This window comes from Osmia bicornis, chromosome 15 (genome assembly GCF_907164935.1).
Source record: "Osmia bicornis bicornis chromosome 15, iOsmBic2.1, whole genome shotgun sequence".
NCBI lineage: Eukaryota > Metazoa > Arthropoda > Insecta > Hymenoptera > Megachilidae > Osmia > Osmia bicornis.
The window spans coordinates 8832935-8858938 of NC_060230.1; the positions used below are offsets into that span (position 1 = coordinate 8832935).

At 47.9% G+C, this 26004-nt stretch overlaps 3 protein-coding genes across 3 annotated transcripts; 2 read left to right on the forward strand and 1 right to left on the reverse strand.

Moving 5' to 3' along the window:
- Window positions 1-15647: 15647 nt before the first annotated feature.
- On the forward strand, window positions 15648-16956 carry LOC123988537. The gene is made up of 2 exons (XM_046288978.1): window positions 15648-16550; window positions 16876-16956. The coding sequence occupies exons 1-2, from the start codon at window positions 15648-15650 to the stop codon at window positions 16954-16956; spliced, it is 984 nt and encodes a 327-aa protein (XP_046144934.1).
- LOC123988538 lies at window positions 16628-19270 on the forward strand. The gene is made up of 3 exons (XM_046288979.1): window positions 16628-16766; window positions 16876-19084; window positions 19177-19270. The coding sequence occupies exons 2-3, from the start codon at window positions 17211-17213 to the stop codon at window positions 19268-19270; spliced, it is 1968 nt and encodes a 655-aa protein (XP_046144935.1). The 5' UTR covers window positions 16628-16766; window positions 16876-17210.
- A 5264-nt stretch (window positions 19271-24534) lies between these two features.
- Window positions 24535-25779, reverse strand: LOC114881690. The gene has a single exon (XM_029198529.1). The coding sequence runs from the start codon at window positions 25777-25779 to the stop codon at window positions 24535-24537; it is 1245 nt and encodes a 414-aa protein (XP_029054362.1).
- Window positions 25780-26004: the final 225 nt, after the last annotated feature.

Sequence of the window (26004 nt, forward strand, 5' to 3'; positions counted from 1 at the left end):
TGGCCAGGAATGAAGAAAGACGTAGAAGAGTATATCTCAAAGTGCGTAAAATGTCAAAAAAATAAATTATGTAAGTCCTCTAAAGCTCCAATGGTCATTACAGATACGCCTTCAGAACCGTTTGAAAAATGCGCTTTAGATATAGTAGGTCCCCTCCTAGAGACGAACAATCGAAATAAATACATATTAACTTTTCAAGATGCGTTGACAAAATTCAGTAAAGCCATGCCAATTCCGGATCAAGAGGCAAGCACGGTAGCAAAAGCATTCGTAACCAAAATAGTCTGCGAACACGGAATTCCGAAAATACTATTTACTGACCAAGGAACAAATTTCCTTAGTCAAATCTTTAAGGACACATGTAAATTGCTAAAAATAGATAAAATACAAACGACAGCTTATCACCCGCAATCAAACGGAGCTCTCGAGAGGAGCCATAGAACCATCAATCGAACTGGGACGAATGGTTACCCTACGCAATGTTCACTTATAACACCACACCTCATTCTTCCACCGGTTTCACCCCTTACGAATTATTATTTGGAAGACAAGCGGAATTACCCTCATCCCTTTCGCGTGCGCCTAAGCCAAACTACGTTTACAATCACTACGAGCATGAATTAAAACAAAGGTTAAGATCAACTAATGCAATAGCCTGAAACGTTCTAAAAAACAGTAAGTTACAATCTAAACGCTACTACGATAAAAAGACAAGGAGTCATAAATTCAATCTAGGTGACAGAGTGTTACTTCGTGACGATACAGTTAGACGAGGACGAGCGAAGAACTTAACGTCAGTCTGGATTGATCCTTACACGATAATGCAAACGCACGACAACGAAAACTACACTTGTAGCCATGGTTTATCGAAAATACAAGGAAATCTGTTGAATAGATAGGATTTATTGGATTAGGTGAGGTTACAAGGTGTATGATACAGTTTTCTCGTTTATTTATTTGTACAAAACATTCTACGACGAGCGCCATGTTTATACTACTCCCGTTCGATAGGCGTCCAGGTATTATCGCCGAACTCTCCATGTCGAACGAGCGTCTAGAAAACTAACCCTACTAGGGCGTCCAGGAGATGCTCTGTACTCTCTCGACCGACAGGCGTCTGGGTATTATCGTCGTACTCTCCGTGTCGGTCGAGCGTCCAGGAACAGGTCTCCCGTACTCTCCCTTCTTCCGGTAGGCGTCCAGGTATTGTCGCCGAACTCTCCTACCGGGATCTCTCTCTCTCTCTCTTCTCCGGCAGGCGTCCGGGTATTATCGCCGTACTCTCCTGCCAGAGTCCCTAACCTGCTGACCAAGAGCGGCCGATGGTCTTACCTCGTCCTTTCTCTCTGTTAACAGTAGGCGAAATAGACCGAGGCAGTCGCGAGCCCTTAATTTATATCCGCTCGTTGCTATCCGCAACGATAATCAATGATCTCGTCGTCAGGAATGAATTTGGCGTTTTCCGCGCTTGCGTTCCGCGTCTCCGCTCGCGCCTCGCGACTTTGCTCGCCCCTCGCGTCTCTGCTTCCCGCGATGCTCTATCATCGACTTTCTCGAAATGGTCTGGACGTTTCCAGACCGCATCGCTTTCGAGAAGCTTCTTTTTACCGTTGTTACCCACTATAAAAAAGGGCCGCCGGACCATGCGCGTCCACACTAACAAACTAAAACATTTTGCGGCTTGAAATGCGAGCAAATATTAAACACACACAAAAAAAACCACTTAACTTCAAACTAAATAATTAAAACGTGTTCCTGACACTGCCTTTCAAGATAACTATCCTGTTCCAAATTGCGACGAGCGAGTCAACGGAAAGTAATCCCCAAGAAATCACGAAATTCTCACACCACCCTGGCATCTATTTTGAAGAATTAGGAAACCTACATGCGTACAAGGATACTTGGAAGTTGGTAGTCCACGTGAACACAACCCCACTGGCCGAGCGCCATGAAAAAATCCAAACAGCATTAACCGATACCCTGAGACAGTGTATTGACAAACACGATCATAGACTTAGTGGCTTCTGCAGAAAGTTTTCCACAATTTCTAACATGCTACTAGAACAAGTAAATACCAACCTTAACATTGTATTCCAAATTATCGGTACATCTAACCGCACACGCCGTGGTCTAATAGACGGAATAGGTTATTTGGGGAAAGCACTATTCGGAACAATGGACGCCGACGACAGGAAAACGATTAACAAACAAATTCAAATTTTGAGACAAGAATGGAGTAGACTACGGACTTCACTACTGGACCAAATACAGGTGGTAAACGCCAACATCAAACTCTACAACGAGTCAATCTCCAACATAAATTATAACGAACGCACATTACTAGACGCAACCAATACTCTCAGACAATTACTAATATCAGAGACAGGTAATCAAAATTTCAAAGCTGCAATTGATACTTTCGATGTAATCATCGAAAACATAATAAGGGATCTCGCAGGAGACGTAAAAAATTTATTGGACTTCGCCATAGAAATAAGAAAGGGAACTCTCAATCCACTAGTTATTTCGCCAACACAGATTATTGAATACCTTAATTCGGCTTTGCCTCTATTACCTAAGGGTTTGAATTTTTCATTACCGCAATTCACCAAACACGTACCCTGAGTTGCATTGAACTTGTCGCAGTGAAGTTGGCTACAAATTCACTAACACATTCACGCCGCGTCGGTGAGTCGATCTCGCCCATCGTCTCACCGACGCAGAGTGAATGTGTTAGTGAATTTGTAGCCAACTTCACTGCGACAAGTTCAATGCAACTCACAAGGAGACCTCACAGCAGTTGGGTCATCGATTTTGATATAACGTTTTCTGGTGAATCTTGATGAAAAATAAGTTGACCCGTGTTCGGCCGTTTTCGTTTTTAATTCTCTGATGTCCTTAAATATTAAATTGGTAAAGCGGTTATCAACAGCTGTGTTAGGGAAACAGGTAAAGCAGTAGGCTCGTTGAACTACGCCGTCGCGAGTTCAAGTCCCGGCAGGGGCTAGTTCATTTTTTCTCTCCATTTTTTTTGTTTCTGCTTTTTTGTGTTCTTTTTGCCTTTTTTGTTTTCTTTTTGTTCTGTTTTTTGTTTTCAATTTATTATAATTTTGTCATATGTATTAATTACAATTTGCCACATGCTTAGGTGGCTTGAGCATCGAGCCGATAACGTAGAAATGACAGAAGCAGCCGAACGGAAGAGCTCACACAGATATGTGGGGCAACACGCTTGTGTTAGATGAAACAACTGAAGTAGGGGAGTCACCGGGACGTCGTGGAGAGGGTAAAGATTTGGCCCACGACTCATAGTTTTGGCATCACTGGTGCAGTGACTACAGATACAAAAAAAACTGAACAGGCCCTTATTCTTGCGGAGTTATGATTTTTGGGGTTCCAAATACCCCCAGGTGAGCGTAGATCTGCAGATACACAGAGTGTTCCAAAATTAGGTTGAATCCCGTGGAGGGATGATTGCCAAATGTTGGTTAAGGCTTCGTTTTCGAGTTATTAACGGAAAACACTGGCCAATACGAACGTGCGTATAGCGCGGGATGAACGGCAAAGGTGTTGGGTATGCTCTGCGTTCGAACCCTGGTCGCGATCAAGTGCATTGGCACCACATCGGTATAATAGGATTCGTTCGGCAAAAGTTGTACGGAATAATGAATAAAAAAAAGAAACAGATAATAGTATCGAGTTATTGATTGTTCATGAACAACGAATAAAGTAATGAATCGTTGTTTATCTATAATGAATAAATCGAATTGATTCAACACTTTTATTCGTTGTTCGATATGGATTAACAAAAAAAATGCTGGAAATAAAAATAAGGGCTGTGTTTCCGAATGTCCCCACCAAAATTGAGAACTCAGGTTTAGTATATAACCTAAATTGACTTCAAGAAACCGATTAAAGTTGGTTTCAGAGCTGGATGTCTTACCGTTCTCGTGATATCGTGGCAAGGTTACGTTAGGTTAGATTAGGTTAGGTTCTGTGTCAGCCGGGCTCCAGCGGATTTGTCGCCCCCGCACAAAAAAGCAGGAGGGCACGACCTCGGTCGGCTGTGACCTCCAGAGGCAGCAGGGCATCCTCTGCTGCCTCGGACAGGGGATTCTGGCGCTGGGTGGAGGACAGCGGGGAGGAATCGGATGGGTCGGTCTTCTCGCTGCCACCCATGACCCCCAGCACCAAGGCTGCGGGGGACTATGTGGCTCTTGCTAAAAGCAAGGAATGCTACATACGGTTGCAGCGAGAGGAGTTTGAGCTGCAGGCGTCACGATGGCGTGGCCCCCCGCCAGCTATGCCGAACAGCCAGATGGCTGAGGGACATCGAGGAGATTGCGCAGAAAGTACGGCACCACCCCTCAATGGACCTCGCGGCACGCGCCATAGAGAGCGCCGGAAAAGGTGCAAAAAGTCGCGGGATGCTCCAAAAACCTGAAGGGAACATTTGTCCGGTACCTCAGGAAAGCATCCCGCGACCTGAAGGTGGTTGTGAGAGAGCTGGGGCTGAAGGCCCAGCGGGATCGCGACGACCAAGAGGGGGAGTCCCTGAGGGAGCTGCTGAAGCACCAGGACGAGAGGATAGCGTCGCAGGTAGAGGAAATTGCAACCCTGCGACGGGAGTTGGAGGAGCTGCGTGAGACAATCGCGGCGATGGAGGGCCCTGGCTAGCTCGGGCACTAGGAAGGCGGCGCGGAAGCCCCGCCTTGCCCGCCCTCCCAAAACATCGGCGGTCATTCGAACGGTCGTGCCGGGGGTCAAGACTTCCTGCAGCGAGGCCATGCTGCGGGCCAGGCAGGAGGTCGACCTTGCAGAGTTCGGCATCACCGATCTCCGACCCAGGCGCGCGGACACGGGTGGTTTCGTTCTGGACATCACCGGGACGGAGAGGGCGGCCAAGGCGGCGGCCCTGGTAAGGCGCCTCTGAACCGTGTTTCATGGGTCAGAGGAGGTAAGGGTAGTGTTCCCGGTTAAGATGGGTGAGATTCGCCTGGTCGGGCTCGACGATTCCATTGCCCGAGAGGAGGTGGCGGCGGCGGAGGTGAAAGTGGGTGAGATTCGCACCCCGCCCCGCGGTCTGGGAAGGGTGTGAGTGAGGCCTCTCCGCGGTGCCCTCTGTGTACTGATTCAGGGCGGCCCGCGCGGCACAGGATGGGGACCAGAGGATGCCCTTCGATTTCCTCGAAGAAGGGGGAGAAGCCCGCGGCAACGACCGCGCGCGCGAAGCAGCACCCGACTGCAGCGTCCACTGGGGTAGCGGGCCCCAGCAACGCGAGAGCAGCTGTGGAGGCAACGGTGGAGACAGCGCGCTATACGGCCTAAGGGACCGTTTATGCAGGCCTTCATCAACCTCTCGGTCGGGGCCCAGGACCTATTGGTCTAAGCCCTGGCCGAGTGGCGGATTGAGGTAGCGGTGGTGGCCGAGCCGTACCATGTCCCGGACCGGCCTAACTGGTTCGGCGTTGCGGGGTGCTTCGACGTCATCGTCCTGGGGGGCCTGCACGTCTCCCACCCACCGATGTATTGGCACGGGGACGGGGTTTCGTGGCCGTAGATTGGGGGAGTGTCGCGGTGGTGGGCGTGTACGCACCGTCCATCTGGTCCCTCCAGCGGTTCGAGGAGTTCCTGGATCGGGCGGGAGTCGTCGTCGTCAGCTTCCACACCTGGCTGGCGTTGGTCCTCGGGGATTTCAACTCCAAGGCCGAAGCCTGGGGTCTCCGAGGCGAGCACGAGGCTCCGGCTTATGAATTAGGGCTTCGCCAGCACTTGCGTTCAGGATCAGGAGGAGCCCATTGTGGATCTACGCTGGGCATCCCCTGTGGCCGGGCGCGGGGTGCGGGTTTGGAAGCTGGTGGCGAGAGAGACGCTGAGCGACCATCGCTACATCAGGTTCGATGTCTCCCCCCTGCCCCCCGCCGTTCGGCGTGCAGCCCGCCACCTCGTCGCTGGGTGCTGAGAAGGCTGGACAGGGACATGCTGATGGCCGCAGCCCTCGCCGTGGCCTAGCCACCTCTTCCGGCCGGGCCGGTCGCGGACGTCAAGTGGTTCCGGGGGGTGATGACCGCTATATGCGGCACCGCCATGTCCCGGGTCCCACGCCTGCCCCTCCGGAGGGCGGTGTACTGGTGGTCGGGCGACATTGCGGTGGTGGCCGAAGTGCTCTGGTCCATGACCCGGCGAGGCAGGCCCTGATGCAGGCCGTCAGGGACGCGAAATTCCGGGCGTGGGAGGAGCTCCAGGGCTCCCTGGACGAGGACAATTGGGGGTGCCCGTACCGGATGGTCATGGGCCAGCTCCGTGCATGGGTGCCTCCAATCTCGGAGAGTCTGGACCACCAGCTGCAGATGCGGATAGTAGACACCCTCTTCCCCCGTTCCAGGGGAACGTCCTACCCGCGCGGCCAGCAGGAGCCGGCGGAGCCTGTCCTCTGGTCCGTCGATCTGGGGGTCACGGAGGGGGGACTCGCCGACGCCATCAGAAGGCTTGGGGCCAAGAACACCGCCCCGGGCCCGAACGGCATACCCGGCCGCGCCTAAGTGATCGCGTCCGGTGTCCTGGGTCCGAGGCGGCGCCGCCTCTTCAGCCCCACGTTGGAGCAGGGTGTATTCCCTGCGTTCTCCCTCTGCGTACCGGCCCATCGTGGTGTTGGACGAGGTGGGCAAACTCTTCGAGCGCGTCATCGCCAACCGCCTCGTCCACCATCTGTCGAACGTGGGCCCCGATCTGGCCAGTTTGGGTTTCGCGAGGGTTGTAGCACTATAGACGCTATTCAGCGGGTGCGCACAGTGCATAAAGTAAGTTAAAATGTTAACAATTTTTTAAATAATAGGATCTGATTGAAACGAAGTACATTTAACTAAAATCTCAACTTTGAGTTTGATTTTAAAAAAATGCCACAACTTGCCACATGTTTAATTATTACTACATGAAAGAGTGAACCTTCCTCTATTAGAATCTGAAAAAATCGGTTGCACTTTTTTGCACTTTTTCAAGAAAATGGCGATTGAATGAAACTACACCCATCTTGGCCGCTGCGCACGAAGATCGAAAAGCAGTAACAGATACGATTATTAACCAGTTAACTGCCTTATTAACTATTATTATTAATCATTGCAACGTGTATATTCGTCATCCAAAACTTTATTTTGGTTTAATAAAAGTGTTCAATATAACGACTAGTTATAAATAATAGGATCAGATTGAAACGAAGTACCTACATTTAACTAAAATCTCAACTTTGAGTTTGATTTTTAAAAAATGCCACAACTTGCCACATGTTTAATTATTACTACAGTTAAAAGTGAACCTTCCTCTATCAGAATCTGAAAAACTCGGGTGCACTTTTTTGCACATTTTCAAGAAAATGGCGTTTGAATGAAATTACACCCATCTTGGCCGCTGCGCACGATGATATAAAAACAGTACCAGATACGATTATTAACCAGTTAACTGCATTCCGCGTGTATATTCGTCATCCAAAACTTTATTTCGTGCTTGCAATATGCCATAATAAATTTTCGTAATTGTCGAAACTGTTTTCACGAATGATTTGGTATCGATCATAATAAATATAAATAAATATATTATAATAACACATGTCTTGTCATTTTTTAATTATTAAATCCGTTTTTCTTATAGTTATTAATAGTTTTGAGTCAAATTTTTGTTAAATGACATAAAATACGTCTAACAAGTGAAGAATATTGAACGCGTTACAATTTATACGTGAATATTTTGGCACTCTGTAGTTCAATATGATTTATATTGGTACAACTTAAGTACCATAATATAGGCAATAACTTCCCAAAATTTCATTAAAATATTTCCAATAGAACCGAAGTTACAGAATTTTGATCGCCGACAGCCGTTTTGTCCCACTGTGCGCCGTGCAGAAGCGGGGGTTGCGCGAGTACGCAACGCGATCCGGGGGATGGGTCTGGAGCTGGCTCCCCACAAGACCGAGGACATGTGGTTCTTCAAGCCTCGGCGTGGGGTCGCCCCTCCGGAACGTTCCAACGTTCCCTTCGCCTGGCTGCGCGTCGTATCAGGGCCATCAATACTGAGATGGTCCAGCGTACGGCGCTGAACAGCGCTGCTTTGGAGGTGGCGGAGCTGAAGCGTCAACTTCGCCAGCGAGACGAACTACTTGCGTAGTAGGGTGGGCAATTGCTCACCCTGCCGAAGGAGCTGGCGGAGGTGCGTGCTCGCTTGGGCGCTGTCGAGGCCCCCTATATTTGCCGCCTCCGCCCGCTCCAAGAAGGCGGCGAGGCCGGCCTCACCCTTGGTGGATCAGGCGACTCGGCCCGACCAGAAGGTGGCTCTGTCGGAGCCAGTGGTAACATTATCGTCCCATGGAGCAGAGTGTTAAAGGCGTTCACAGTATCTAGTGAAACGCTCAACCGCACCCCGCCCCGGGACGTGGTCGAGTCACATTGGGAGCGCAGCGAGTCAATCACGTCGATGGTGCTGCGCTCCCGTCTAAAACCGTACTGCGACTCGGCTAGATCAGGGCCTACCCGGGATAGGTGCTCGGTGAGGCGGTTAGCAAGGGGCAGAACCGGATCGACCGGTTGCTCCGGCCAGGTCACCAGCGCGTCCTTGTCAAACCTCTTCAGCGCCCATCTCCGCGGCGGTGGGCCGTTCGGAGGACGGCGGGCGGTGGTGGAGTTAAATCCGAGGTCCTGTAACGAAGGTCGCTTAGCGACTCCGCCTCCTCCACCACCCTCCATCTCCGCCCCATGCGTGAGACCAAGGGAGTCGCGAACGATAAGTCGACTATCGACTCCTCCTGGGCGCGCACGCCGGTGCTGACCGAGCCCCGGTTTAACAGCCGGAGCTCAAATTCCGCCTCCCACCCGAGTACCGCCCCACCCCTCGCCTCAGTCCTCTAGGACCCCCGCGGTTGGGCTTGGGAGTTGAAATCCCCGAGGACGAGTGCCGGCCGGGGGTAGCAACTGGAGGCCACGTCTCTCACCCGGCCTAAACACTCTTTGAACGTCGCGAGGGGCCAACTTGGCGGGCAATATACGCCCACCACCGCGATCTTGGTCCACAGCACCGCCACGAATCCCCGTCCCCGTTCTATTAGCGTAGGGGCCGGGGCAAAGGCGGTGCCAATCACTGCCACGGAGCCGTCGTCATCCCCAAACCAGTCGTGTCTATCAGGGTCTCTGTACGGCTCCGCGGCCACCGCCAGTCCAATTCTCCACTCGGCCAGGTGGTGCAGAAATAAATCTTGCGCTCTGGCCGAGTGGTTAAGATTGGCCTGTAATATCGGCCCGTTGGATCTTATTACTTTTTGCAGGGGATCGCCTCCACGGCCTTACCTCCTGTTGGGGTGGCGGACCTGCTACGCCCCTTCTTCTTTGCCTTAGCTGGCTGCTACTGCGCCTGTTGCGGGGGTGCTACTCCCCCCGGACGGCGCCCTTCTTGTCTGGCCTCCGGGATTTGGGGACACACGACTTTGCCCCCAAACGGTGCCCCGCGGGTCGCTCAAAGTCTGTGCACAAGGAGCTCCACGGTGTGGCGCTGCACGTGCTGACCTTATGGTCCGTCTCGCCGCAGACGTAGCAGCGGCCGAACCGATCTACCTCGCAAGTGCATCGCTGCCTCACGTGATCTTTCTCAAGGCAGCGGCAGCACTGCAACGGCCATGCCGGCAGCGCCTCCACCCTGGCGGGCGACCAGCCCAGCAGGATCCTCCCGGAGGCACCGATCTTACTGAGCGCCGTCAGAGGGCACCTCGCCCATACAGTCTCCAGCCTGGCCGGGGAGATCCTAATCTCCCCGACCTTGATATCGGCTGGGGTGCAGCCCCCCACAGCGGCTAAAGCCGCTGCGACCTTCCCCGGGGACACCGAGTCGTCCAGGGCGGATATTCTTATCTCGCCCATTTTTACGGGCCGAGACATCCGGACCTCGGTGCCCCCAAAAACTTTCTGGAGACGGCCGGCTAACGCTTCCGCCCTATCCGTCCTCTCCTCGCCTGGAATCTCCAGGACCAGGCCATCTATGACCGCCCGCCTGGGTCGAATTTCAGTGATCCCGATCGTACCGAGATTGACCATCTCGTGGGCGGTGACCATCACCTCGGCGAACGTTGCCTTGGCCTCTGGGGCCAAAGTCAAGGTGACAGCCGCGGTTTTTGGCGGACTAGCCACACTCTTCCACGTCGGGGGAAGGGTAGGGGCAGCAGCTTTCTTTGGAGGCGCATTTGCCCCCTGCTTCTGCGCCACTGCGGCACTCTCCTTCCTCTGGGCCCTCTTAGCCTTACGGCCAACGACCATGGCCCAGGTTTCCCCCTGGACGGCGAGGCGGGTCTCTTCTTGGATGCCTCGCATCCTCGCCTCCAGCGGGGATTCAGTTTTCTTCCCCACCACCAGAGAGAGCAGAACGTTCATTGCCCCTGCGGGGTTCGGCTTGGAGGCACCTTTGGCCCCTCCAGCAATAACCTCCTTCCTCTTTTGTGGCAGAGCTACCCCGCTACCTCTAGAGGCCACGAACACCGCCCTTAGGGAGGAGACCTGCTGCATCAGAACAGCAAGACACACCCTGATGTCTCCCCCTTCAGGGTCAATCTCTTCCACCTGACGGATCTTCGGCGCCCCTCTTCGGCTCCCTTAGCCGGGATGGGGGCAGGCAGCGCAACCTCCAACCAGGAGCAGAGAGCAGAGAGTTAAAGGCGTTCACAGTATCTAGTGAAACGCTCAACCGCACCCCGCCCCGGGACGTGGCCGAGTCACTTTGGGAGCGTACTGAGAAAGATGATCGGAGACTACCTACGGGATAGGTTTATCGAGTATGTGGGCCGGGACGGACGCATTTACAGCAGGGGTGTCGACAAAGGTGTATCCCAGGGGTTCCGTATGGGGCCCCCACTGTGGAACGGGGGGTACAACCCAGTTCTGCGGGTTGTGGTCCTGGACGGGGTAAGCATTACGTGTTTGCCACTGACCGGGACTGGAGCAGAACCAGACGTCTGGTGGAGATTGGCGTGGCTGCCGTCGCAGCGACGATCCGGAGGCTGGGGTTACAGATAGCGCCCCACAAGGCCGAGGCGGTGTGGTTTTACTCGCCTCGGCGTGGGGTTGCATCACCGCCTCAGTCTTGGATCCGGGTAGGTGACACCAGGGTCCAGGTGGGTGAAGGCTTCAAGTATCTGGACAGCCACTGGCACTTTGGAAAACACTTCGACCGTCTGGTCCCCCGATTAGACGGAGTAGCAAATGCCCTTGGGCGAGTGCTGCCCAATATCGGGGGGCCCAGTGAGAAGGTTCGCCGCCTCTACACGGGGATTGTGCGGAGCGTTGCCCTATATGGGTCGCCCATTTGGGCTAAAGCCCTGATGGCGTCTCGCCGCAGCCATGAGGCGCTGCGGCGAGTAGAAAGGATGATGGCCATCAGGGTCGTCAGGGAATAACGCACGGTCTCCCACGCGGTGGCGACGACTCTGGCGGGTTTAGTACCGTTCAAGTCCGAGGCGGAGGCCTTCGCCACAGTTTACTGTCGCTTGCGGAGCCTCCGTCAAGAAGATGGAACACCGCCAGAGTCGTTGGGCGAGACAGAGTTAAGACGTCAGGCCCGGTAACGAGTTTTGGACCGGTGGCGGCGCGAGATTATTGAAAGCGGCGCCGTCGGCGAGCGTGCAGTCGGGGCGGTCCTGCCAGTCATCAAAAAATGGCGGGACCGTGGCTTTGGAAATGTCACCTACCGGACCACACAGGTTCTCACCGGACATGGTTGTTTCGGTGAGTTCCTGTGCCGGATTGGTCGCGAAGCGAAGGCGGAGTGCCATCACTGCGGGGCGGGTCGGGACACCGCGCAGCACAACCTGGCAAATTGCCCCGTGTTTGCTCGGGCCCTGCAGTGCGAGATCGGCATTGACCCCTCGCCGGCGGCAGTTGTAAGAAGCATGCTCGCCGGCGAAACGCAATGGAGGGCGGTGACCTCTTTCTGTGAGGAGGTCATTGCCTTGAAGGAAGAGGCGGAGCGGGGTCGGGAGAGAGCCGACCGCGCCCGCAGGAGAAGACGCCGTCGGGGGAGACCCCAGTTGGGGCCCGGTCGCCATTGTACGCGGCCCGAGGAGTGGCCAGCGTCGGGTGTGGCCCCCGGCGTTGGCGGAGTTGGCACGCAGGGGGAGGGTCACAGGTTAGACTCTCCCCCGAGATGGGGCGTGGTAACGCCATAGGTGGGAGGGTCCCGGCGTGTTCGTCAGAGGTCTCGGGGCCCTCCGTCAAGCCCAGTGTAGGCCACAGTGGGAGTTTTGGCAGGCAAGAATTCTGCACTACCTTCGGCCCCTACCCAGGGAGCTGGGGGTAACTTGTAGAAGATTTCCCCCGCGAAAAAAAGAAGGTTAGGTTCTGTGCATGCGCAGTATCGAGTAGCATATGTTCAGTATCGAATAGCACATGCGCAGTATTGAATAGCGCATGCTCAGTATCGAATAGCGCATACGTAGTCCCAAAACAGTATAAAAATTTCTTACCATGATATCTCAAAAACGGTAAGACATCCAGCTCTGAAACCAATTTTAATCGGTTTCTGGCAGTTAATTTAGGTTAGATACCGTTCCCGGCAACGTGTAAGGAGTGAATGGCGACACCAACTTATCGCCAATGATGGTGTCGACCACCGCGTCGTCGGGGCGGTTCTGGCCAACTTTGATGGTTGGCTGGACCACGGCCATGGTAGACTCTCCTACCGCCTCACACAGGTGCAATCGGGTCACGGAAGCTTCTGGGGGTATCCGTACCGGATAGGCAAAGACGAGACGGCCGAGTGTCTTGAATGCCACTCGGGGCAGGGAGACACCGCGCAGCATACGCTGGAGGAGTGCAGCTTCTTTGTTGCGCAGCGCGGTGTTCTTTCTGCCGTTATTGGGCACGACGTCTCGCTCCCTGCGGTGTTTCGCACCATGTGCCGGAGTAAGAGGTGCTGGGACGCCATGGTCTCCTTCCGCGAGTAAGTCATGGTCCAGAAGAAGGCCGCGGAAAAGGCTCGCGAATAGCGACGCGACCCTGCCCACGCAGTTCAGGGGCGGCGGTGCGCGGCCGGGACTCGTCCGGGACGCCGGTAATGGCGCCGGCCTACGTTGAGAATTTATTGGTCAGCGGTGTCTTTTCACCCGTTGTCCCGTTCCACGGACCGGTTTCAGACGGCTCCACCAATGTGTGGTGGAGTCGCCTCCCTCAGGCCGCGGGTGCCTTGAACGGGAGCTCAGGGCACCACGCCACGCGGCCCGGGTTTAGTCGACGTCAGGTCTGGCCCCTGACGCCGGCGGCTGAGATGGGTGGAGGTTAGTATCAGCCTTTCCCCGACTATGCATGGGCACGCCCATCGCGTGTTTGGCGCGGGGGAGCACCGGTTGGGTTCGTAAGAGATCCCTGCCCCTTCGCCGAGGGGCTAGGGGTGTCTTTTGAAGATTTCCACCACGTAAAAAAAAAGGTTAGATACTGTACCTGAGTTCTCAATTTTGGTGGGGTCATTCAGAAACGTATCGAAAATAAGTTGTTATCAATAAACATGTTAAATTTGAAAAAATTAAAAAAAATTAAAAAATGTAAATGAAACTAATCCATTCATTTATAAATGATCCAGCTGCACTGAAAATGGTTTGCTGTAACTGTAAACCGCCTCTGGAAAGGTTGAAATGTATTTAATATACTATTTAATGATTAAATAGGTTTTATTAGTAGTTGTGGAATATTGGTATAAATGAAATAGAAATTATTTTATACTTTTTAGCGCTTTTTGTTAATGCAGCAAGTTTTATCCATAATTGTTACGTAGTTGTATAAACGAAATATAAATTATTTTACACTTTTTAACGCATCTTTTTTGTTACAAATTATTTTATTTCATACTTTTTAATGGAACGAACAGTATTTGTACATACATACCGGAAGATGAAAGAACTAGACGCTCGTAACAACGAGTATTTATTTGCATGTACTGCATACATATTTTTTTTTTTTATTGAAAAAGCTTCGACCCCCTTTAGGACCATGCGCTGCTTGCTACATTACAGAATTAAACAAGATACATTACATAAAATAACAATATATAAAAGTACAAAATTATAACACAGTGTGTCCCGCGTAACTGGAAACACTCCATTATTCCCTAAACTATTAGAGATACAAGAAATTGCTTTGTTGGTCATTGCGTGGTAAGAGGGAGCAACATTTTGACGTAGATGAATTTTTTTTGCAATATTATTTTCAAAAATATAATGGCAAAATTTGGTTTTTTAAATCGAACTATATATTTTTCTTTCCATCATTTGATAGTGTTTTTGAAGTCGAATTCATTAAGCTTGCATGTATACACTTGATTTTCATTTGTTTTCGAGATTCAATTTAAAAAACCAAACTTTGCCATTATATTTTTGAAAATAATAATGCAAAAAAAAATTCGTCTACGTCAAAATCTTGCTTCCTCTTACCACGCAATGACCACCAAAGCAATTTTTTGTATCTTTAATAGTTTAGGAAATAATGGAGTGTTTCCAGTTATGCGGGACACACTGTATATAGTATTTATAATAACATATAAAGATAAGAATAGTTCCAATATAATCTATACAAAATACAAGACTTAGGTAAGTATATGCGAGGTACTTAGTTATAATTCCAGGTACAATAGTGTCCTTACTCTATTATTCGGTTACATACCCTGATCATTGTATCTTGACATATCTTTGGAATGTTATATAAGGATGGAATTTGTTTTTATAAATTCAGATATAATTTTAATACATTTGATATTGAGACCCTGCAGGAACGGTTGAATTTTCTGAGGGGAAGAATGACCCATTTCCCGCAATTGTAGCAACATCCTCTCCCTACTCATTTTATAGGGAGGGCAACTCTAAAGTACATGATTCAAGTCCTGCTGATGAAAACCACACTCGCATCCACTATCATTAATTATGCTTATTCGAGCCACAGATGCAGCCAGGCTATAATGACCACTTCTATAGCGAGTGATCCATGAAGTGTTGTACCTTGGTAATTTCATGTTGTGAAACCATGGCTTTCTACTGGAGTCGTAGTGTTCGGTTACACCTTATCGAGAGCGTCGCAAGAGTCGCCGTGACGTCACCGCGCAAACATTAAATTATAGGGCTATGCGCAGCCCCCACCATGCGGTGGTTTCGCGGAGACACGCGTGTCGCTCAACCGTTTAACGACGATTAGACCAAATTGAGATTACGATCGAATATCAGTGCGCAAATTAGTAAAAGTTAATTCTTCCAACCGATTTTATTAAAGTTATTCTGTACATCTTCGTTCGGACAACGTGCCAAAGAACGGAGCACATTGTGACAAATAAAGTTACAATCATTACTTTATTAAAACCATTCCTTTATTAAAAGGATTTCGCTATTTTCACACCGCCTCGAAATCCAGTCCTTCGGATAAGGACGCATCAGCGATCCGACCATCCAATCCAACCCACATTTTATGGTCCTTCGAGCCGGATTGGAGTCGAGGAGTGAAAACCGTTAAAGTAGTGAACCACGTGCTCAGCCTACGGAAACCATCATGAGTACATTGGAAGAAATTTTGTTTAAACAAAACCAAGTTATGCGCTCGATCGAACGTGCACTTACCAATTATAAAAAGCTGGGTCAAGCTAAAATGACTCCAGCTACCACCCGGAACCGGATGAACATGCTAAAAGAGGCATACCAACAGTGCCAAGACCTGGACGCGAAAATCGTCGCCATGGCGGATCTACAAGCCAGATCAACTCTTCAGTACTTCGTCGACAACCATTTCGAAAGATGTGAGGAGTGCTATCAGGAGTCCCTGGACTACATGTCGGAGATCCTGGATAAGACATCCTCGACCCAGGAGACAGCATCCGAGAAAGGGAATCTTCAACCAGTGAAGCTACGCTCGCAATCGTTGCTGCCTCAAATCCAGCTGCCGTCTTTCGATGGAACCTTCGAACAATGGGAGAGTTTCCGAGATAAGTTTCAATCTATAGTAATTAATGATAATTCTTTGTCAAATGTCGAGCGTTTGCATTTTCTTTGTTCCGCTTTAACCGGCGACGCAAAAAAAGCGGTTAATCATTTACCTACCACCGATGCAAATTTCGAGGACGCGTGGCAGTTAGTTAAAAATAGATACGAAAACAAACGCCGGTTACTTTCGACCTATTTAAATAATTTGTTTTCGTTACCGCAAGTGACCTCTGAATCTACGAAAGAGCTCCGCAGTTTACGCGATCAGTTAAACGTTTCGATACACGGTTTGAAAAATTTGAAACGACCCGTCGAACATTGGGACGACGTAATTGTTTTCCTCGGTACACAAAAACTTGACCGTTCCTCCCGAAAGGCGTGGGAGTTACAATTCGGTGATACATCAGAATTGTCTACTTATGTCGAATTCGACAAGTTTTTGGAGTCTCGAGTTCGGGCTTTAGAGTCAATGTCGCCAATAAAAACCGATAAACCGGAAAACGTAACTGTTAAATCAAAACCGAAAACAATTTCAACGAACACGTCTACCGTGTCGCCAATTATATGTCCTGTATGTAAACAGAACCACTTGTTATATCAATGTCAAACATTTCAGGCGCTTGATCCATCCGAACGGTTTAAATTAATTAAATCCCAACGAAGATGCGTTAATTGTTTTTCCGCGAAGCATGCGAAAGAACAATGCCACAGTCAAAGAAGCTGTAAAGAATGTAAACAGCGACATCACACTCTGTTGCATTTTCCGATAAAACCGGAGCAGTCCAGCGTGAGTCAGTCAAATCAGACGTCGGCTACCAATCCGAATTCAGAACTTGAAATCAGCTCGAATTCTGCGTCGCGAACGAAAACTAATACCGGCATTCTTCTTTCAACAGCTCGCATCCGAGTGCACTCATTGCAGGGTCGAACAGTACAAGCACGCGCATTATTGGATCAAGGGTCAGTCGCAACTCTAATATCAGAGAACCTAGCCCAAATTTTGCGACTCCCGAGAAACAAACAAAATACATGCATAACCGGAATAGGAGGAATACAGTCGTGGGCTAATCACACCGCTCGCATCACGATTACTCCGTTGGTAAGAACCGAGCCTGTATACTCGACAACTGCTATTATTTTGAAAACTTTAACACAATACACTCCAAAACGACATTCTTCCGTAACTAATTGGAATCATATTGCAGGACTTGAATTGGCCGATACAGACCCCATGAGCTCAGATCCGATCGATATCGTTATCGGTGCGGATTTGTTTGGTCAATTATTATTGGACGGAGTTCGGAAAGGTTCTACAAGTGAACCGATCGCGCAAAATACACACCTGGGATGGATCCTATCTGGTCCTACGTCCACTCATCCTCTTCCTTTCTTTATAGATGCCCATCACGCTACGTTGTTAGAAAATCTCGATGCAGATTTTCGCCGCTTCTGGGAAGTGGAAAATATCCCAACTCAATCAGTGCTCTCACCTGAGGAAGAAAAATGTGAATTACACTTTCAATCCTCTCATACTCGTACGTCGGAAGGGCGTTACATAGTTCGACTCCCGTTCAAGAGCGAACCCCCTATAGATTTAGGCGAATCTCGTTTTGCCGCGATGAAAAGTCTTCTCTCTCTTGAAAGACGCTTTAAAAGCGACCAAGTAAATACCGAAACTTATAAAGAATTCCTCTCAGAATACGAAGCCTTAGGCCATATGGAAAGGGTTCCAACTGTCCCGGTTCAAACAACCAACCAAATTTATTATATTCCTCATCACGCAGTTCTTCGCGAAAGTAGTTCGACAACTCGTCTTCGCGTCGTATTTAACGCTTCCCGCCGAACTTCAAACGGCACTTCTCTAAATGATCATCTTTTAACTGGACCCAAACTCCAAACCGATCTAATTGCAATCCTCCTCCAGTGGAGAGGATTCCGGTTTGTATATACCACAGACATCGAGAAAATGTACCGTCAGATTTTAGTTGATACACGAGATACAGATTTTCAACGCATTTTATGGCGTCCCTCGCCGCAACAGTCCGTTGAGGAGTATCAACTCTGTACCGTCACGTATGGCACTAAATCAGCTCCTTATCAAGCTCTTCGCGTTTTAAATCAGCTGGCAGTGGACGAAGGTCATCAATATCCTCTAGCTCTTCCAGTATTAAAGGATCAAACTTATGTCGACGACTGTCTCTTCGGAGCAGACGACAAAGATCTCTTGCGAACAATCCGCGACCAGACCATAAACCTGTTAAACAAAGGCGGCTTAATTGATATCGATCCGCGCGATCACGGTCTTGCGAAAAATAAACTCCTTAAGATCGAGGAGACCTGCTCAGTTTTAGGCTTAGAATGGAATCCAGTGCTCGATCACTTTCAATTTCGAGCTACCATTTCTTCGAATTTTGCCAATACGAAACGCACAATTCTCTCTCAAATTGCAAAACTTTTCGACCCGATGGGGTTGTTAACTCCAGTCGTTATACCCGCGAAAGTGTTTATGCAAAAATTATGGTCACTACAATATGATTGGGATGACATTCTTCCTAACGATGTTCTCCTAGAATGGCAAGATTATTACACTCATTTACCAGATTTAAATAAGATCACGATTCCTCGCAAAATAGCCAATGGCATCGCGCTACATCAGGAAATCCACGGATTCGCCGATGCATCCACTAAAGCCTACGCAGCTTCGGTTTATATAAAAAGCGTCCTCCCAGATGACAATGTCTTCGTGGCGCTTCTCGTTGCAAAATCACGAGTAGCTCCCGTTAAAACATTAAGCGTACCGAGATTAGAATTATGTGCAGCGGCATTGTTGGCACGTCTTGTCGTTTTTGTGGAAAATTCCTTGTCGCTCATCCATCACAATGTCCACTGTTGGACTGATTCAAGCATCACTCTCGCCTGGCTTAGCCAACCTCCGACTCGTTGGAAGACTTTTGTCGCCAATCGAGTGTCGAAAATTCAGTCTCTTTTACCGAAAGCGCAGTGGCATCATGTTCCAACAAATAGCAATCCTGCTGATTGTGCAACCCGCGGCCTAACGCCATCGGAATTAAAATTCCATTCCATATGGTGGTCAGGACCTTCATGGTTAAAACAAGGCGAAGAACGTTGGCCAAAATCCAATATCAGAATAGTCGATTCGCATGAGGAGGAGAAAATTCCAAAATTATTGTCTGCAGTTTCGACTACGGATCCCTGGGATTTACCAACGCGATATTCATCCTGGTCGAAACTACTTCGAGTGACGGCTTACATACTTCGTTTTACTTCTAACCTTCGCTTCCGACATACGAATAAAATTAAATTACAACTCACCATTAAGTCACTAATAGCAGTGCCTCCTCTTCAACCCGACGAGATTCAGAGAGCAAAATTCCTTTGGTTGAGAAGAATGCAATCCGAGCTATTTCCGTATGAGCTTAGTAGTCTGTCTGCGAAAAAGACTCTCCTAAAATCCAGCAAGTTACTTTCTCTTAACCCTATCCTAGACCAAGACGGGCTTATTAGGGCGAAAGGGCGACTTGCACACTCGCTATTTCCTGAAAACACAAAGAAACCTATTATCCTACGCTCCCATCCACTACTATCATTGATAATAAATCATACGCACGTAATCCATCTGCACGCAGGTTCGCAACTCACTCTTGCCTGTTTGCGACGTGAGTACTGGAAACGCACCACGATACGATCCGTTTTACATAGGTGCGTACCATGCGCTCGTCATCGCGCATCCGTTCCGTCTGAGCTCATGGGAGATTTACCGGCATCCAGAGTTACTGCGGTAGAAAGACCATTCATAAATACAGGTGTCGACTACGCAGGCCCGATTCACGTTCGTACTACATCGGGACGAGGACACAAATCGCACAAAGCTTACATTGCAGTTTTTGTTTGTATGGCAACAAAGGCCGTCCATTTAGATCTCGTAAGCGACTATACATCAGCCGCATTCCTAGCAGCTTATACGAGATTTGTGTCCCGACGCGGAATTCCAAAATCCATGTATTCAGACAATGGAACGACCTTTCAAGGAGCAAACAAGGAACTGAGAAAAGCTCACCGAGAATCTCTACGAGATACCAATCTCCATAATAAGCTCGCCGTGGATGGGGTCGCTTGGCACTTTTTACCCCCATCAGCACCTCATTTTGGAGGGTTGTGGGAGGCAGCGGTGAAAAGTGTTAAGCACCATTTACGCCGATCCATCGGTACTCATACACTCTCCTTTGAGGAATTAACCACAGTACTGTGTCGTATCGAAGCCGCATTAAATTCTCGTCCGCTCGTCGCCATGTCTGATTGCATCGATGATTATAACGCACTTACACCAGGTCATTTCTTGATTGGATCGGCCTTAACCTCAATTCCGGAACCAAGCGTACTACAATTAAAAGAAAACCGACTGTCACGTTGGCAGTTAATCCAGCGAATAACGGAAACCTTTTGGAAAGCGTGACATACCGAATACTTACATACACTCCATCAACGTCCGAAGTGGAGAGTCGCGCAAAATCTCACAAAAATCGGTCAGCTTGTCCTCTTGCGAAATGAATGCACTCCACCAGCACAATGGGAATTAGCACGCGTAATAGATTGTCACCCCGGTACCGACGGGATAATTCGCGTCGTAACCATTAAAACAGCGAACTCAACGTACAAGCGACCCATTTCGAAATTATGTTTCTTGCCGATTGACATTAATGTCGAGTCTGACGCCCAACAAAGTTCTTGAATGAGTTCATTCAACGGGGCCCGGCGTGTTCGGCTACACCTTATCGAGAGCGTCGCAAGAGTCGCCGTGACGTCACCGCGCAAACATTAAATTATAGGGCTATGCGCAGCCCCCACCATGCGGTGGTTTCGCGGAGACACGCGTGTCGCTCAACCGTTTAACGACGATTAGACCAAATTGAGATTACGATCGAATATCAGTGCGCAAATTAGTAAAAGTTAATTCTTCCAACCGATTTTATTAAAGTTATTCTGTACATCTTCGTTCGGACAACGTGCCAAAGAACGGAGCACATTGTGACTGTTACGAGCCGGAGGGGGCGGCTGCGTAGCCGGGGCTTAATTTAGGTATATGGTAATTGTTAAGGGGGGACATACAATTAGAACTTTCAAAAAATGCAAAATTTTTTTTTTGCATAAATTGTTAGTTCAATTTGTCAAGAATATCATCCCACAATTTGAAAAAGAAATTCAAAGTATTTTTGAAGCTATAGCCTCCGAGCGTGACACGCCTCTTGAGCATTGCTGAGGCCAAGCAAAACTTTAAACGCGTTTTTCTCGAAACATGATTTTTAGAATTGGCGGGAAATGTAACTCAAAAACAATTCAACCGAACTTTCTGAAATTTTTATCACAGCTTCAGTACACTATTACCTTGTCGCTAAACCTAATTTTTTGTGTAAAAAGTACTTTTTTATTGCAAAAAATATTGAAAAACTACACAAGAAAACCTCTAAAAAATGAACATTTTTTCCAAACGCATGTAAATCTTCCAATTCGCAATTTTTCAATTTGTATTTAGGTTCAATTAGAAACTATGGGTATAAGCAACAAGTTATTTCTGTTTCCAATGTTTCACAAGGATAGAACGGGCACTACACGTCACGCCGATCTTCATCTCCCGCGCGGACCTGTTCGACTATCATATCAATAAGATGGCCATTTTGAAAAACTAAACATTTAAAAAAATATGATTTTCTTCCTTAATATACATGCTAATAGATGCAAAAGTTTCAAAAATGTACGACTATTTCTTCCTGTTCAAAAAAATTCCGCAAAACCTTGCAAATTTATGGCTTCCAATTGTATGTCCCCCCTTAATGGCTTGACCAGTGTTGTTATTAACACTGGGAGCCTAAGGAAGTAGACGTGGAGACGAACCTACGTATGGCTAACGTAGGGAGCTCCAGGAGGTTGGCTATGGTGGACGAACCTACGTATGGCTAACGTAGGGAGCCACAGGAAAGGTGTAGAGTGGAGGACGAACCTACGTATGGCTAACGTAGGGAGCCTCAGGAGAGTGATATGCGGACGAACCTACGTATGGCTAACGTAGGGAGCCGCAGGAAGCGTTAGTATTAGGTCTCGTAACTTGATTGATGTACCTCGAGCGGTAAAGGTACACCTTAGTGGGTTTCTGGACAGTAAATATAATTGTACAATAGTATGTAAATTAAACTAGTATGAGTTTATTCTCTATTCCGGACCTTACAATTGTTGTGTGTAATTGTCGCGGTATTCAATGAATTGAACTCTAGGTTGCACGTTTGAAATGAGTTGAATAAATAAAATTAGTTTCGATTCCGCGAAGCAAGAATCTAATCCTTCTCGGTTTTCACGAACACGAGCAAACGGGGGCGGATTACAACGATTATAATAATGCTTAACAGCCGACAACGTACTGTATAGTTACTGTGAGTGCTTGAAAGGGACTTGAATACCCGATCTCGCAGAGTTTCCTCGTTGCAGAGATTATCCGAAAAAGAACGTACCGACGTGTATCGAACTGATTCTAGACTTCAACTAGACCCGAGGTGCCCTTGTCGCCACCCTTTTTATACTCAAAAACTAGAGTAAAAAGGGTGGTGGGGACTGACTCTACGTGACCCGTAGGACCGCGCCCTTGCTTTGCGTTGGTCTCGAATTTTCTAGAAGACGGTTGGTGTCGGGTGCACACATCCGATTCCATATAAGGAAATTTCTTGAGAAGGGTTTGTAACACCATATAAGGAAATTTCCAAGACGGATACGTAACATGACAAATAAAGTTACAATCATTACTTTATTAAAACCATTCCTTTATTAAAAGGATTTCGCTATTTTCACACCGCCTCGAAATCCAGTCCTTCGGATAAGGACGCATCAGCGATCCGACCATCCAATCCAACCCACACGTAGTATAAATTAAAATAATTTGTGCCTTTAACATTGCCTTCCATTGACAGGTGGTTGTTAGTGTCCATCCACATTTGATTCCTCCAGTAATGACTTATTGTTAGATCGGTATAAGGAAGAGATTCATAAGGATTAGTTTCAGCATTGGTAGCTTCTTTCGCCAAGCTGTCTGCTAGCTCATTTCCTGCGATCCCTTTGTGTGCAGGTATCCAGGCTACTGTAATTTTTCCATTTTCATTATTTTGATTGTCGAAATGTACAATTGATTCCTTTACAGCCCTCAAATACCTATTAGTATGAGAATTGAATCCCTGATGGTTCAGTTCTTGAATTGTGCGGAGGGAATTCGTCCATATCACGTGGGAGTGATTATTTCTTAAGGATGCCATATCGACGGCCATTTTCAATGCTGCTGACTCCACTGTGAAAAGTGATGCCTTTATGTCGAGACTCGTTGTTCTGTGGATGCTGAGACTGGGACATACACATGCCGCTTCTGTTGACTTAGCTCTTGGTGACTCTATTTTGGATCCATTCGTAAAAATATGTAGGTGGTCCGGGTAGAGATTGTTTACTAAACTTTGGAACTCTTCATTAGAAGCTAGTGAATCTTGCAGAGCCTTGCCCATCATGGTATTTGTGGGGATTGGAGACAATTGTAAGTGCCAGTCAGTTGAATAAATCGGTAGGGTATCCTCTATATCTATGCGGCCCAAGAGCGTTTCTAGTTTTTTACAGCAGAGGTAGAATAGGCTCTGTTTCTTGTTGTAACTTTTAACTAGATGGCTGTAGAAGTCAGATCCGAACATGCTTCTCAATTCCTCGGATAGGGGATTGGACTTATTAACAATAGCTTTGATTGTATAGCGTGGTGCCATGTACTTAGTTCGGTCCACCACTAACTGCACGGCTAGCCAGGTGGGCAGAATCAACCGATCGCAGAACTGTGCGCACAGTTAGCCGTCTGAACCACCCACAAGATCGCCCGGCCGTGCAGATAAATGACAGCACCTAGTTGCTTCAATAAAAGGACCCACGCCCGACAGCCACAGCGCCCGTCAACGAACACCACCAGTCCAAGATCCAAAACACAATTCACTCTTTTACAAGATTCGGGAAACTCAAAAAAACTCTGGGAAAAGCACCCGCACAAATTGACCGATCACGGTTCAATGCGTGGGCCCGGTCCCGGGCCACACCCCGCCACCACCACCGACACGCCGCCCGCGCCTGCGCAGGGTTGCGTGACATCGTCCAACCGCAGACCCTCGCGCAGCGCCAAATTTAAAACCAACCGCTCGAGCAAGTATGCAATCGCGCGACGCGAACAGCAGGATTGCAGTATTTACATTGTCAAAGGCACCACTCACATCCAGCATGGCTCCTATGTAAAATCTATTGGTGTTGATACCTCTCTCTGCCTCCATAACAATCCTTCCAATATTGTCTTGACAGGATTGACCCTTTCTAAAACCAGATTGGTTTTTATCAAGCTTGTTGTGTGCTTCACACCACTATGAGAGTCTGCCTTTGACTAATCTTTCAAACAGCTTGTACAGACAAGAGGACAGCGTAATAGGTCTGTACTTTTTCTGGTGACTTTTAGGAATGAAATATACATGTGACATTTTTCAGCTGTTAGGTATATGTTCGGTTTCATAAAATTCGTTGAATATGTCTAGCAAGATGAGTGTGCAGTTGACCGGTAGAAATTTAAGCATGTTATACTCGATGTTGTCTGGTCCTGGAGCTGACTTATTTCTAGTAGTATCTATGACATAATTCAACTCAAGCAGATTGAAAGGAGAGTCTAGAAAATCATCCTGTACAGTTGTTGTGATCTGATAATCTTTTTCAGCGACCCATGGAGGACTAATTTTACCTATGGCATCTTTTATCGCGTTTTGTTGCTCTGCAGTGTTTACTATTTTAGGCGGTTCTGATGTCCATTTGTTTTTAAAATTCTTTACCTTTTTCCAAAAGTAAGAGATACTTGTGTGCTCATTGAGGCTTTCTACGAAGGAGCGGAATGGGGCAACTTTTTTCTTTTTTGATAGTTTTTTAGTGACTGCTGTTTGTTTTTTATAAGCTGCCCAATCAGTAAAGTTCAAAGTGTGCCTCCATTTTTTAAAGGCCACCTTCCTCAACCTGACTGCTTTGGCACAGTGAGCATCCCACCAAGGTGATGGTTGGGGGTATTTACTATTGTTTGTTTTTTTAGATGGAGTGGATTCATAGATGGCCTGTTTCATTTGGGTTACAAAGGTTTCATATCTGTCCTCAAGTTGCAAGTTGGAGAATTCTGGTGATAGAAAAAAATTCCATTGAGAGTCTAGCAGAGTGTGGTATTTAGTCCAATCCGTTCTTACTGTGGAAATTCTATTTGTTTTGTGAAAATAAGTTAGTTTTTCCAGTGAAATGATTACTTCTAATGGCAAGTGATCAGAAGACAGAGGATCTTCATGTTGCCTGACAGTGATAAGATGTGAGAGATATGTGGAGGATATAATCAAATCAATATTGCTATCCATTTGGTTATGTTGACCTATTCTTGATATTCCATCTGCATTGTGAAGGGTAAGATCATTGGTTCCTATAAGTTTGTGTAAGATATTACCTGATGCGTTTGTTTTATTGCAGTTCCATGCAGTGTGTTTCGCGTTAAAGTCACTTAAGATAATTAAATTATCCTTATTGAGTAGATTTCCTAGTGCGCTGTTCCATTTGTGAAAGTCAAGTGTTTTAGACGGTGGGTTATAACAAGCTATTACTGTTATAATAGGTGTAACATTTACTATTTCTAAAATTACTGCCTCTAAATCCTCTTCAATTGTTGGAATATTGAGAATGTTAAATTTAAGATTATTTTTAATCATGCCTGGCTGCCCTTGGGGTCATGGATGCCATGATAATCTCTGACGTGAAGGACGTGGAGGGACGGACTCTCCAAGGTGTCAATAGTAATATTTCAGGGAAAAACACGCTTAAACGGAAAAGTAGTAGTAACTCGATTGAGAATGTAGTAGTTACGAAGAAATTTCCGTCTCCCTCACTCAGTGAAATGTCGGAGAAGGGTGCACTCACTTTGTATCCAGAAAATC